The 14,159-nt window shown below is 36.9% G+C and overlaps 1 protein-coding gene across 4 annotated transcripts in view; it reads left to right on the plus strand.

Moving 5' to 3' along the window:
- Positions 1 to 14,159, plus strand: part of SCLT1 (sodium channel and clathrin linker 1) — a 268,143-nt gene that overhangs the window by 142,287 nt on the left and 111,697 nt on the right. For all 4 annotated transcript variants that reach the window (XR_016393194.1, XR_016393195.1, XM_022556932.2 and 1 more), the window contains exons 13-14: positions 980 to 1,078; positions 5,044 to 5,115. Coding sequence is in view for 2 of the 4 variants with exons in the window: in XM_022556932.2 (XP_022412640.1) it covers positions 980 to 1,078; positions 5,044 to 5,115 (171 nt within the window). In the remaining 2 variants the exon portion in view is untranslated. The remainder of the gene's footprint in view (positions 1 to 979; positions 1,079 to 5,043; positions 5,116 to 14,159) is intronic.

Consider the following 14,159-nt stretch of genomic DNA (forward strand, 5'->3'; position numbering starts at 1 on the left):
ATGGTATTTAAAACTGCGAGATTGGATTAGACCACCAAGGGGTGGATGTGGATAGAGAAAAGGACCAAGGACTAAGACTTGGATAGTTCAATAATAGAGAGGTTCAGGAGAAGAGGAAGAAACGGCATTGCAGACTCAAAAGGAATAATCAGTGAGTTAAGAGGAAAACCAATACTAGGGTGTGCTAAAAGCCAAGTATAGAAAGTAAAACGAAGAAAAGAAAGTAATCCATTATCTCAAGTGCTGTTTGACAGATCAATAAGATAATTATGCAAAATTGACTCTCATGGGTTAGCAGTATAGAGATCATGGACGGTGAAAGCCTGATTAGAGTGAACATAACAGAAAGGTTTGGAAATGAGCAAGTGCAGACTTTAGAGGAGTTTTGCTCCACAGGGAAGCAAAGAAATGGGATGTGACTGACAACAGAACTAGGCTTATAAGAGTATTTTTTAGGTGAAAATGATTGGTTGGTTTTTTAGGTGAAAATGATTGGTTGGTTAGAAATTTCATGGAGAGGAAGTAGGTGGTGTCTACAGTGATGGAGGTATGAGGTGACAAGGGACATAATTTGAATAAAACCAAATAATGGAAAGAAAGGGAAATCTAAGAGATTTTTCCAAGAATATAATATTTAGATTTGGTTATTTATTTTACATAGGGAATAAAGGAGAAAGAAAATTTAAAAATAATCCTAAATTCCCAGCCGTAGAGATTAGAAGAGTGATGGTACTGGCTGAAACAAATATCAAAGGAAAAGAGTAAATTTTTAGTTAGGACAAGGTCAGTGAGGAGGTTAAGGAAAATAAATATCATTCATAACTTAGGCAACATCTCAAAGTGGAGATGTCTCAGAAGTTTCGCATAAGAGGTATGCTTTCAAGAAAGTGATTAGTGGATAGGTTTTTACCCATTTATTACATAATCTCTATTAATAACGATGTGACCTATAATAACATCAAATTATTATTTTCTGAAGGCTCTGCTTGAGGAGAAGCAAAAAGAAGAAGATATAGAGAAAATGAAAGAAACAGTTTCTCGGCTTGTGCAAGATGCTGCCATAAGAACCAGGAAGGAAGTAAGGGGGTTTTAATTATATTTAAAATTCAAAATTTTACAGAATTTCACAGCTTAAGAGTAGATACCACCTGAGTTTTTGCCTTGTGGACCTAGGTAATTATTTGTCAGCTGATTGTATCAATTGTGCTAAATTTCAAATAAAAATCTTCTCATGATAGTAGCCCCTAACATTGGTGCCAGGGTGAGGTAGAGGTAGGGGGTAGGGCAAGTGGGAAGGAGAGAGATTTAGGCTAGGAATATAGTGAAGATTAACACACCTGAAGTATGATGTAAAGAAGAAGGGTCAAAAAGAAACTTAGAACATACAAGAAGCAAGAGAAGAAAACCTACTGTTACTTGCAGTATCTTAGGACTGGAGTACAAGAGAAATCTGCTTTAACCTCTTATTTTATTTGTAATGAAGCTGAAACCCATGAGAGGTATTGGCTAGCTCAAGATTGTACACTAATTAAAGCCAGAACTTAGACTCACACCTTCTCCTTGCTATACTGAGCCTAGCGTTGTTTCAATCGCATCATGCAGATACCTATATGATTTGTGAATTGTGTTGTTGTTTGCAATTCGATTATCAAGACTAAATCTTATTTTTTTGTGTTAAAGCAATGAGTTGTTTCTTAGTTTGAATTGCAAGCCTTATGAAAGTTAAAACTGTCTTGGAAATATAAGTTTGCTTTCATATAAAGAGAGAGGGAAGACATACATTTATTTGCCTTTTCCTCTGGTATGGATATGAATTAATTCATAAGTGGTGTGGTAAAGTTAAAAAGTGTAAAGTGAGTTTAGGAGGAAGAAACCACAAAAACCCATTTTAAAGATGAAAAAACTGAAAAACAGAGTAGTTAACTAACTTGCTTAGGGTTCCACCTCTAGGAAGTAGCAGAACTGGGTTGCCGATGAGCTCTACTCTCAATCACTATGAGAAATTGTTTCTCGTGAATTTTGTATTTTTTTTATTTTTAGAAATTTTCAAACCCATAGAAAGGAAAGAGCTGTATAATGAACACTTATTTACCTCTCACCCAGAAAACTCTTAGTGTCTTGCTACACCCATTCCACCTCTCTTTATGTTACATACACACTCTTCCCTTGTGCCAAACATTCAGACATAGGCTGCAGGCCTCATGACACTTCATCTTGTCATCTGTTTCCCCAGAAAAAGGACATTTTGCTACACAACCACACCACAATTACCATGTCTTAAAAAAAATCAACATTACTTCAATTCACACTCGAATTTCCCTAAAATATTGTTTATAGCTGTTTGGTCTTTAAAATTCAGGATCCAATCCATGTTTATGCATCATTGTATTTGACTACCACGTCTCTGTAGTCTCCCTCAATTTAACCCAGTCCCCTGCCTTCCTTTGTATATGACAAAGAATCCTTTGTAGAATCCTTCAAAATATTCCACGTTTGGATTCATGTGACTGTTTCGTTTTGATTAGATTCAGGTCATTTCTGGCAGAGTGATATGTATACCTACATCCCACTTCATCACATCAGGAAGCTGTAATGTCAGTTGTACATTGGTGATGCTAAGCTTGACCACATGATTAAGGTGTTAAGACCAGATCTTTCCATTTTATACTTTATGAATAATTGGGGAAGATACTTGAAGACCATGCAGCTATCCTTTTCCACCAAAATCTTTCATCCAGTGGTTTTGTCATCCATTGATAATCCTTGTCTAAAATAAATAAATATATTGGGTAATTAGAAATTCTAATTCTGTCAATCTTTCTATACATTTATTAGTTGTTATTTTTTGGTTAGGGCTAGAGTCCTGCCCCCTTTGTTTGTTATGATGGATTCATTTTTATTTTTTTATTTCATGATTCATTGCCATCAGTCTTCATTTTTATTCTCAATTTGTCTCTCTAGTTTTCCTGGATAAATGATATTTCTCATCTTGTACTTTCCTTGCCTCAGACCTAGAATCAGCCAGCCACTTCTTCAAAAAGCCTTGGTTGTAATTTTTAATTTGATATTTTGTCAGATAGATGAATTAGCAAAAGTAGAAATTCCTGTTTTCATTTTTACTGTAATATTTACATTAATATGCTTTCCTACATATTCATAAAGACTATCTATGAAATTATTAACATAAGTGATTTCAAAATATATATACTATTATGATCATAAGCCCTCATGTTACCTGCATCATTTCTAGATACTAAAAAGAACACTTTTAAAAAACTATGTGAGAGACAGACAGACATGATTGGGCTTATAAGAACCAAAATTATTTTATTCTAGGAACCTTCATGACTTAGTTTCAGCTTGAATATTCCTTATCTGTAATGGGGATAATAACTGCTTCATCATGTTGTTGTGAGAATTAATGAGATAATAACACATAAAGCACTCTGGACAGTTCATAACACATTAAATCTCAATAAATGCTAACTGTGATTGTCACTGACCTGTAACTAGGGTGGGTTGATTTTTAATATAATTTTTCACAGGAAAAGCTACATTAAATTATAACCTAAAATGGAACGGAAATGGACCCACATATAATATGCTAGACAGGCCTTCCAAAAGATAACTCTAGTTTAATTAACTAAAATATATAGCAGTGTTGTAAATGTTCTACACAAGGTTTACATCATGTTTGAGAAATAATCCATTTTATAAGATGCTATAAAATTTCCAAAAACCTTTGGGTCATAAATGTGTACTGATGATATATCATCAGGATCAATATTCTTCATGGTCTTTTTAAAAACATGAGTAGGGACTTCCCCAGTGGCGGTGGTTAAGAATCTGCCTGCCAATGCTGGGGACACAGGTTCGAACCTTGGTCTGGGAAGATCCCACATGCCACGGAGCAACTAAGTACGTGTGCCACAACTACTGAGCCTGAGCTCTAGAGCCCACGAGCTACAACTACTGAAGCCCACACGCCTAGAGCCTGTGCTCCACAACAAGAGAAGCCACCACAATGAGAAGACCGCACACTGCAACGAAGAGTAGCCCCCGCTCACCACAACTAGAGAAAGCCCGCGCACAGCAACAAAGACCCAACACAGCCAAAGATAAATAAATAAATTTATTAAAAACATGAGTAGATATTAGAAAAAAATATTGTCTTAGGAGCCACCCTGAGGAGATGTGACTAATTCTTGAAATTACTCTGTACACATAAATTCTGCTATTTCTGAAGATATTTAACTGCTAATTAAAATAAGGGTTTTTCTTATAAAGTAATGTGGCACTGAAATATGACGTGTACTATAAAAATATTCTTCTGTTTATAAAACAAAAGTGCCTTAAAAGTTATTAATTACATTTTTAGTGTATATTTCAGTTTTTCTCCTGACTTGCTCTGTGGTAGCAGATCTCAAAGTATTGTTCAGGTGGTCTGCAGAATCATACCTACTTTCATAATTATAGTAAAACAGTTTGCTTTTTTCACAGTCATTCTCTCATGACTTTGCAGGGTTGTCTTCCAGAAGTTGATGGTATGCAACAACACAACAGCTTGAACATGGAAATAGATATGAGAGTCTAGCTATCTTCTATTAAGCCATAGACATTAAGGAAATTTTCAAAAATGTAAACTAATAACACTTTTCTAAAATTTTTTTAATTTTTGGGAAATACACATATTTTCACAAAAGGGTATTTTTTATGTTAACCTGTAATGACTTTAGTTATTATTTATAAAGGGATTAATAAGTAAATATTTTGAAATTTTCTGTTTTCATTTCTAATATGGTAAATTTTAATTGAAAGAGAACCCATCATAAAGACCAAAATTTGACAAACACTTTAGGAGACATCATCCTGTTCACTTACTTCCACTGTTATGATAAATTCTTGACTCTTTAATACATCGTGTGCTTATCCTTTATGCCCTAAAAGTTATATTTTATCAAAATTATTATTCTAAATGTTTTTATTGGGTGTTAATTATTTTTACTGTAGACCTAAATAATTCATAGATATCTTAATTTACAGGTTGCAAACACAAGAAAACAATATAATGTACAGATTTCTCGACTAACAGAAGAACTTTCAGCCCTTCAAATGGTATGTTAGAAGACTATACTGCTATTTTCTTCTGAATATTGTTTACTTTAAAGGCCAGGAAACATTTTTTTTAACATCTTTATTAGAGTTTAATTGCTTTACAATGTTGTGTTAGTTTCTGCTGTATAACAAAGTGAATCAGCTATACATATATCCCTATATCCCCTCCCTCTTGTGTCTCCCTCCCATCCTCCCTATCCCACCCCTCTAGGTGGTCACAAAGCACCGAGCTGATCTCCCTGTGCTATGCGGCTGCTTCCCACTAGCTATCTATTTTACATGTGGTAGTATATATAAGTCCATGCCACTCTCTCACTTCGTCCCAGCTTACCCTTTCCCCTCCCCATGTCAAGTCCATTCTCTATGTCTGCCTCTTTATTCCTGTCCCACCCTTCGGTTCTTCAGAACCATTTATTTTTTTTTAGATTCCATATATATGTGTTAGCATACGGTATTTGTTTTTCTCTTTCTGACTTACGTCACTCTGTATGACAGTCTCTAGGTCCATCCACCTCACTACAAATAACTCAGTTTCATTCCTTTTTATGGCTAATATTCCATTGTATATATATGCCACATCCTCTTTACAGGATACATATTATTGCACATTCATTTATTCAGAAGATACTTATTAAGCCAGGAACTGTAATAGATGCTAGGAAAAGAATAAAAATCAAAGGTAAACGTGTTATCTGCAGTCTTGGAACTTATGGTCTAGTAGGAAAGATGCATGGCATTTATCACGTTTTACTATGATTACCTTTTTGGGACAAAGAATGCACAGGGTGCTGTTGAAGCATCCATCTGTAGCTGATACCATATGCTGAAGTTCATCTGAGAGACCAGGAAGAAAGAAAAAGTATACATGATGGTGGGAAAGGAAAGACAGTCTTTCCAAAAGAAATGAGTACTCAAGGATGAGTAGGCAAAGAAGGGAGAGGAAAGAGTGCTTGTGTGACTAGAGGTGGAATTAAATATATAAATTTAACTTGAAGATCTGATGAAATGGAATTTAATAACCTTGCTCACAGGGGCATAAAAGTACAAGAATTTCCAGAGATTGGGAAGATATTTTCAACTTTACAAACTCTCATCTTTCCTGAATTTCCATATCACTTTTAATCTTTCTTACAAAATTTAGCAATGAATTATATCTTGTCATAAATCTTATACATTGTATTACGCCTCTCTTTCTCTGTCTCCTTGTCTTCCTTCTCAGTCCCTCCCTCCCCCTCTGTCTTTCTTCATGAAAATCTTATCTTCCCAAGTAGATTGTAAGCACTTCAAGGTAGAAGAGTCTTATGTTTTCCTTTATTTTCCCCATTGCCTAATACACTATTTTGCACAGTATGTTTTCAATAAATCCTTATTGACTTATTGATATTTAAACACCTCTGAAAGAATGATCACATCTTTTCCACATTCTACAAACCAGTGTACATGATGAGACCTTAGTTATTGTATGTGGGTCCTGAGAGTTTTAGAACAAGAAACAGTGTTACTTTTTGGTTGTTTAATGTCATTTGTTCTAACACTATAGGAACATTAAGTAAAATTAATGGGGTGCAGTGTGGCCAATTAGTCATGTCTAATTGTTTGTTGTTTTTCAGTTTTACTTCCTCTTCTGTCACCTTGCTATTTCGCTTGTTCTCTTACATGGACTGATTTAACTATCAAAAGATTTACAACTTTGAAGAAGAGGGGTTTTACCCCAGTCTAGGATTATTTAATAAATTATAAACTCTGGAGGGACAAGAACATTATTTATTTCTATTTAGGAATGTGTACTAGGTAAGACCTGCAGGGATTTTAAAAATAACTCTTAGCTGTGTAACAACCAGAGCTATGTAAACTCACTTTAGAGTAAAAAGAAGACATAATTTCAGATTATTACAGAATGTGCTTCTTAGGATTTATAGTAAAACATTTGTAACTCATAGCTAAGTGGATTTTTCTAAAGATATTAAATATCATCTGATGTCATGTTGGTTTGGTGAAAAAAACTGTACTAATTGAAGTGTTTGAAATATTAAGGACTTAGAGGTATATTTGAAGAAAGACATGTTCAGCTACTTTAAAAAGCAGATTTTCTCAGGAAACTCAGACTACAGTTTGAGGCATAATAACCTAATGTTGACTATTTATTTCTATTCTTCATTACCAATTTTACCACCTATGCACTAAACATGAAGTCAGGGAGGGAAGTTAAGCATACTTTAGCTAACCCAAAGCTAAGCTGTGCTTGCAGGAAGGATGAAGTCTTGTATTTTAGGTTAATGTGTAGATTTTTTGGATAGGTTTAAGAAAAGGCCAGAGTGAGTCTGTCTAAAGCCACATATCTCGCTTTGGAGAGCAACGTATGCAGCATATGTTTCTCTTCAAATACTCAAGGTTTTACTTCTGCCAAGTAGCAGAGGTTTTTTGCTAATCTATAGCAAATGAGGGAGAGGATTGGTTACAAATGCCCAAATTTATACATGTAAAATGAAACATTCATTATGATCTTTTTTTTGATCCATGAATTTTTTAGAAGTCTAATTTCAAATTCCCCAATACATGGGTATTTAGACTCCTTTTTATTACTAATTTCTAATCTGGTTAAATAGAGACCACAGATCATGTCTATATGATATTGATTCTTAATATTTGTTGAGACTTTCTTTATGGTACACTATGAGGATATGATTTTAGAAGCACTCCATGAGTTCTTGAAAAAATTTCTAGTATCATTTGGTCATTTCTTGTCCAAAAGGTAGGAATATTGGTGGTGATTAATATCTGAAAAGCTTTTAATAGTAATTTTAAATGTTTGCTTTAGTTTTTAGTGTATTTCTGATAGAATTCTTATATTTCTCCTTAAAGGTTTCTACTTTTCTGTCTCATTTTAACTTTGTTATCTCAGGTTAAGTAAATATTCAACCATTGTCGTTTGGCAGTTATATGGTGGGTTAGATAAAGAGAGATGCATAACACATTTATAACATATCTTTCTTTATATGCTACTCACCAGACCCAGAAGTGTGATCTAACCTTATTATTAATATCTACATTAAAAATCATTTGGGAATCATATCATAGATGCAGAAAAAGCATTTGACAAAATACAGCACCCATTCATGATAAAAAAAATCTCTCAGTAAACTAGGAACAAAGGGGAACTTCCTCAGTTTTGTAAAGAATATCTATAAAAAATCTACAGCTGTAGAACTGAAAGCTTTCCCACTAAGATCAGGAACAAGGCAAGGGTGTCCCCTCTCACCACTGCTTTTCAAGATCATACTGGAAGTACTAGCTAATGCAGTTTGACCCGCCCCCCAAAAAAAGGAAGTAAAAGGTATGCAGGTTGGGAAAGAAGAATTTGTTTTCAGATAACATGATTATCTATGTAAAAAGTCCAAAAGAATAAAAAACTAAAAACCCTGGAACAAAGAAGTGATTATAACAAGGTTGTAGGATACAAGGTTAATATACAAAAGTCAATTGCTTTCCTATATACCAGCAATAAACGAGTGGAATTTGAAATTGAAAACACAGTGTCATTTACACATTGTCATTTGCATTAGCACCCCCAAAATTAAATAGTTAGGTGTAAATCTAACCAAATATATATGAGGAAAACTACAAAACTGTGATGAAAAACAGCAAAGAAGAACTAAATAAATGAGGATAGCCCATGTTCATGGATAAAAAGACTCAATATTGTCAAGATGTCTTTTCTTCCCAACTTGATCTATAGATTTAGTGCAATTCCAATTGAAATCCCACCAGGTTATTTTGTGGATATTAGCAAACTGACCCTAAAGTTTGAATGGAGAGGCAAAAGACCTAGAATAGTCAATACAACATTGAAGAAGAAGAACAAAGTCGGAGGACTGACACTGTACTGCACTTCAAGACTTACTTGAAACCTGCAGTAACCAAGACAGGGTGATATCAGTGAAACAACAGACAAATAGATCAATGGAACAGAACCCGGAAATAGACCCACATGAATGCAGTTAGCTGATCTTTGACAAAGGAGCAGAGGTAATACAATGGAGCAAAGATAGTCTTTTTTTAACAAATGGTGCTAGAACAATTAGGTATTCACATGAATGAATCTGGATAGAGAACTTACATAAAAATTAATTCAAAATGGGTCACAGATCTAAATGTAAAATGCAAAACTATAAAACTCCTAGAAGATAACATAGGAGAAAAATCTAGATAATCTTGGGTTTGGCAATGAGCTTTTAGATACAACACCAAAGGTATGATCCATGAGAGAAACAACTGGTGTGTTGGACTTCATTAAAATTAAATTTTTCTGCTCTGTGAAACACACTATCAAGAAAATGAAAATTGGGGCTTCCCTGGTGGCGCAGTGGTTGAGAGCCTGCCTGCCGATGCAGGGGACACGGGTTCGTGCCCTGGTCCGGGAAGATCCCACATGCCGCGGAGCGGCTGGGCCCATGAGCCATGGCCGCTGAGCCAGAGCGTCCGGAGCCTGTGCTTCGCAACGGGAGAGGCCACAACAGTGAGAGGCCCGCGTACCGCAAAAAAAAAAAAAAAAAAATTATAAAGAAAATGAAAATTGAAATCATATATTGGGAGAAAATATTTACAAAAAAAACCCATATCTAATAAAGGACTATTACCCAAAATATACAAAGAATCCTTAAAACTCAACAGTAAGAAAACAACTTGATTTAAAAAATTGAGCCAAAGACCTTAACAGACACCTCACCAAAGATTTATAGATGACAAATAAGTAAATGAAAAGATACTCCAAATCCTATGTAAATTAAAACAACAGTGAGATACCACTCGTTACACCAAATAAGTGCCAGATATACCTATTACAATGACCAAAATCCAGAACACTGACACCACCATATGCTGACAAAGAGCAATAGGAACTCTCATTCATTGCTGGTAGGAATGCAAAATGGTACAGCCACTTTTGAAGGGAGTTTGCTGTTGTCTTACAAAAGTAAATATATTCTTACCATAGGATCCAACAATTGCATTCCTCTGTATTTAGCCAAAGGAGTTGAAAACTTATGTTCACAAAAAACCTGCACATGGATGTTTATATTATAGCAGGCTTTGTCATAATTGCCAAAACTTGGAAGCAACCAAGATGTCCTTCAGTTGGTGATGGGTAAATAAACTGGTACATCCAAACAATAGAATATTATTCAGCACTTAAAAGAAATGAGCTACGTCACCATGAAAAGACATGGGGGAAACTTAAATGCATATCACTAAATTAAAGAAGCCAGTCTGAAAAGGTTACATAATATTTGATTCCAGCTATATGACATTCTGGAAAAGGCAAACTATGGAGACAGTAAAAAGATCAGTAGTTACAAGGGCTTAAGGAGGAGAGAGAGATGAATAAGTATAGGCAAAGCATAGAAAATTTTTAGAACAGTGAAACTACTTTATATGATACTATAATGGTGGATATATATCATTATAAATTTATCCAAACCCATAAAATGTACAACACCAAGAGTGAACTCTAATGAAAACTATCACCTCTAGGTGATAATATTGTGTGAGGTAGGTACATAAGTTTTAAGAAGTGTACCACTCCATCGTGGGATGTTGATAATGGGGAAGGCAATGTATGTATGGGGGCAGGAAGTATAGGAGAAGTCTGTAACTTCCCCTCAATTGCTGTGAACCTAAACTGCTCTTAAAAAATAGTCTATTAAAAAATTACATGAGGTGAGTTATGAACATAGGAGAAATCCCAAATTTCACACCAGAAAATTACCTTTTCATAGATTAGCAACTTATTGTATGAACATATATAGAACATTAAAGTTATATTTCTTGGAGGGACCTTCAAGATGGTGGAGGAGTAAGGCATGGAGATCACCTTCCTCCCCACAAATACATCAAAAATACACCTACATGTGGAACAACTCATACAGAACACCTACTGAACCCTGGCAGAAGACCTCAGACTTCCCCAAAAGCAAGAAACTCCCAACGTACCTGGGTAGGGCAAAAAAAGAAGAAAAAACAGAGTCAAAAGAATACGGACAGTACCTGCACCTCTGGGAGGGAGCTGTGAAGGAGGAAAAGTTTCCACACACTAGGAAGCCCCCTCAGTGGTGGAGACGGGGAGTAGGCAGTGGGGAAGCTTCGGAGCCACAGAGGACAGCGCAGCAACAGGGATGCAGAGGACAAAGCGGAGAGATTCCCACACAGAGAAACCCTGCCAACCAGCAATGACCAGCCTGACAGGATTGTCTGCTCACCTGCTGGGGCGGGTGGAGGCTGGGAGCTGAGGCTCGGGCTTCAGAGGTCAGATACCAGGGAGAGGACTGGGGTTGGCTGTGTGAACACAGCCTGAAGGGGGCTAGCGCATCACAGCTAGCCGGGAGGGAGTCCAGGAAAAAGTCTGGACCTGCCTAAGAGGCAAGAGACCATTGTTTCAAGGTGTGCGGGGAGAGGGGCTTCAGATCACTGCCTAAACGAGCTCCAGAGATGGATGCAAGCCGCGGCTATCAGTGCAGACACCAGAGACAGGCATGATACGCTAAGGCTGCTACTGCAGCCACCAAGAATCCTGTGTGCAAGCACAGGTCACTATCCACACCTCCCCTCCCAGAAGCCTGTGCAGCCCGCCACTGCCAGGATCCCGTGATCCAGGGACAACCTCCCTGGGAGAACAAACGGCACACCTCAGGCTGTTGCAACGTCACAAGGGCCTCTACCACCACAGGCTCACCCCACATTCCATATCCCTCCCTGCTCCTGGCCTGAGTGAGTCAGAGCCCCTGAATCAGCTGCTACTTTAACCCCATCCTATCTGGGCGAAAAACAGATGTCAGAGGGTGACCTACATGCAGAGGCGGGGCCAGACCCAAACCTGAACATCAGGAGCTGTGCGAACAAAGAAGAGAAAGGGAACTTTCTCCCAGCAGCCTCAGGAGCAGCGGATTAAATCTCCACAATCAACTTGATGTGCCTGCATCTGTGGAATACCTGAATAGACATCGAATCATCCCAAAATTGAGGCAGTGGACTTTGGGAGCAATTGTAGACTTGGGGTTTGCTTTCTGCATCTAATTTGTCTCTAGTTTTATGTTTATCTTAGTTTAGCATTTAGAGCTTATTATCATTGCTAGATTTGTTTATTGATTTGGTTGCTCTCTTCCTTTATATATGTGTGTGTGTGTGTGTGTGTGTGTGTGTGTGTGTGTGTATTTTCCTTTTTCTCTTTCTATGAATGTGTAGGTGCATGCTTCTTGGTGTGATTTTCTCTGTACAGCTTTGCTTTTACCATTTGTCCTAGAGTTCTATCTGTCCGTTTTTTTGGTTTTTTTTAGTATAGTTTTTAGCGCTTGTTATCATTGGTGGATTTGTTTTTTGGATTGGTTCTCTTCTTTCTTTTTCTTTTATTACTTTTTTATTTTTTTGTTTTAAAAAATATTTTCCTTATCTTTTATTTTAATAGCTTTATTTTATTTTATTTTTTTCTTCCTTTTGTTCTCCCTTTTCTTCTGAGCCCTGTAGCTGACAGGGTCTTGGTGTTCAGGCTGGGTGTCAGGCCTGAGCCTCTGACGTGGGAGAGCTGAGGTCAGGACATTGGACCACCAGAGACCTCCCAGCCCCACGTAATATCAAATGGTGAAAGCTCTCCCAGAGATCTCCACCTCAACGTAAGACCCAGCTCCACTCAAGGACCAGCAAGATACAGTGCTAGTCACCCTATGCCAAAAAACTTGCAAGAGAGGAACACAACCCCACACATTAGCAGGGAGGCTGCCTAAAATCATGAGTTCAAAGAAACCCCAAAACATACCAATAGACATGGTCCTGCCCATGAGAAATGCAACATCCAGGCTCATCCACCAGAACACAGGCACCAGTCCCCTCCACCAGAAAGCCTACACAAGCCACTGAACCAACCTTACCCACTGGGAGCAGACACCAAAAACAATGGGAACTACGAACCTGCAGCCTGTGAAAAGGAGACCCCAAACGCAGTAAGTTAAGCAAAATGAGAAGACAGAGAAATTCACAGCAGATGAAGGAGCAACGTAAAAATCCACCAGACCAAACAAATGAAGAGAAAATAGGCAGTCTACCTGAAAAAGAATTCAGAGTAATGATAGTAAAGATGATCCAAAATCTTCAAAATAGAATGGAGAAAATACAATAAACGTTTAACAAGGACCTAGAAGAACTAAACAGCAAACAGACAATGGGAACAACACAATAAATGAAATTAAAAATTCTCTGGAAGGAATCAATAGCACAATAACTGAGGCAGAAGAACGGATAAGTGACTTGAAAGATAAAAGACTGGAAATAACTACTGCAGAACAAACTAAAGAAAAAAGAAAACAAAGAATTGAGGACAGTATCACAGACATCTGGGACAACAGTAAATGCACGAACATTCGAATTGTAGGGGTCCCAGAAGAAGAAGAGAAAAATAAAGAGACTAAGAAAATATTTGAAGTGATTATAGTTGAAAGCTTTCCTAATATGGTAAAGGAAATAGTTAATCAAGTCCAGGAAGCACAGAGTTCCACACAGGATAAATCCAAGGCGAAACACGCCAAGACACATATTAATCAAACTAGCAAAAATTAAATACAAAGAAAAAAATACTAAAAGAAGCAAGGGAAAATCAACAAATAACATACAAGGGAATCTCCATAAGGCGAACAGCTGATCTTTCAGCCAAAACTCTGCAAGCTAGAAGGGAGTGGCAGGACATATTTAAAATGATGAAAGGGAAAAACCTACAACCAAGATTACACTACCCAGCAAGGACCTCATTCAGATTTGACGGAGAAATTAAAACCTTTACAGCCAAGCAAAATTTAAGAGAGTTCAGCACCAGCAAACCAGCTTTACAACAAATGCTAAAGGAACTTCTCTAGGCAGGAAAAAGAAGACAAGGAAAACACCTACAATAACAAACTCAAAACAATTAAGAAAATGGTAATGGGAGCATACATATCGAAGACTACCTTAAATGTAAATGGATTAAGTGCTCCAATCAAAACACAGACTGCCCAAAAGGATAATAA

The sequence above is a fragment of the Delphinapterus leucas genome, chromosome 5, assembly GCF_059928025.1.
Source record: "Delphinapterus leucas isolate spDelLeu-1000000601 "Yukka" chromosome 5, BTC_Dleu_Yukka2, whole genome shotgun sequence".
NCBI lineage: Eukaryota > Metazoa > Chordata > Mammalia > Artiodactyla > Monodontidae > Delphinapterus > Delphinapterus leucas.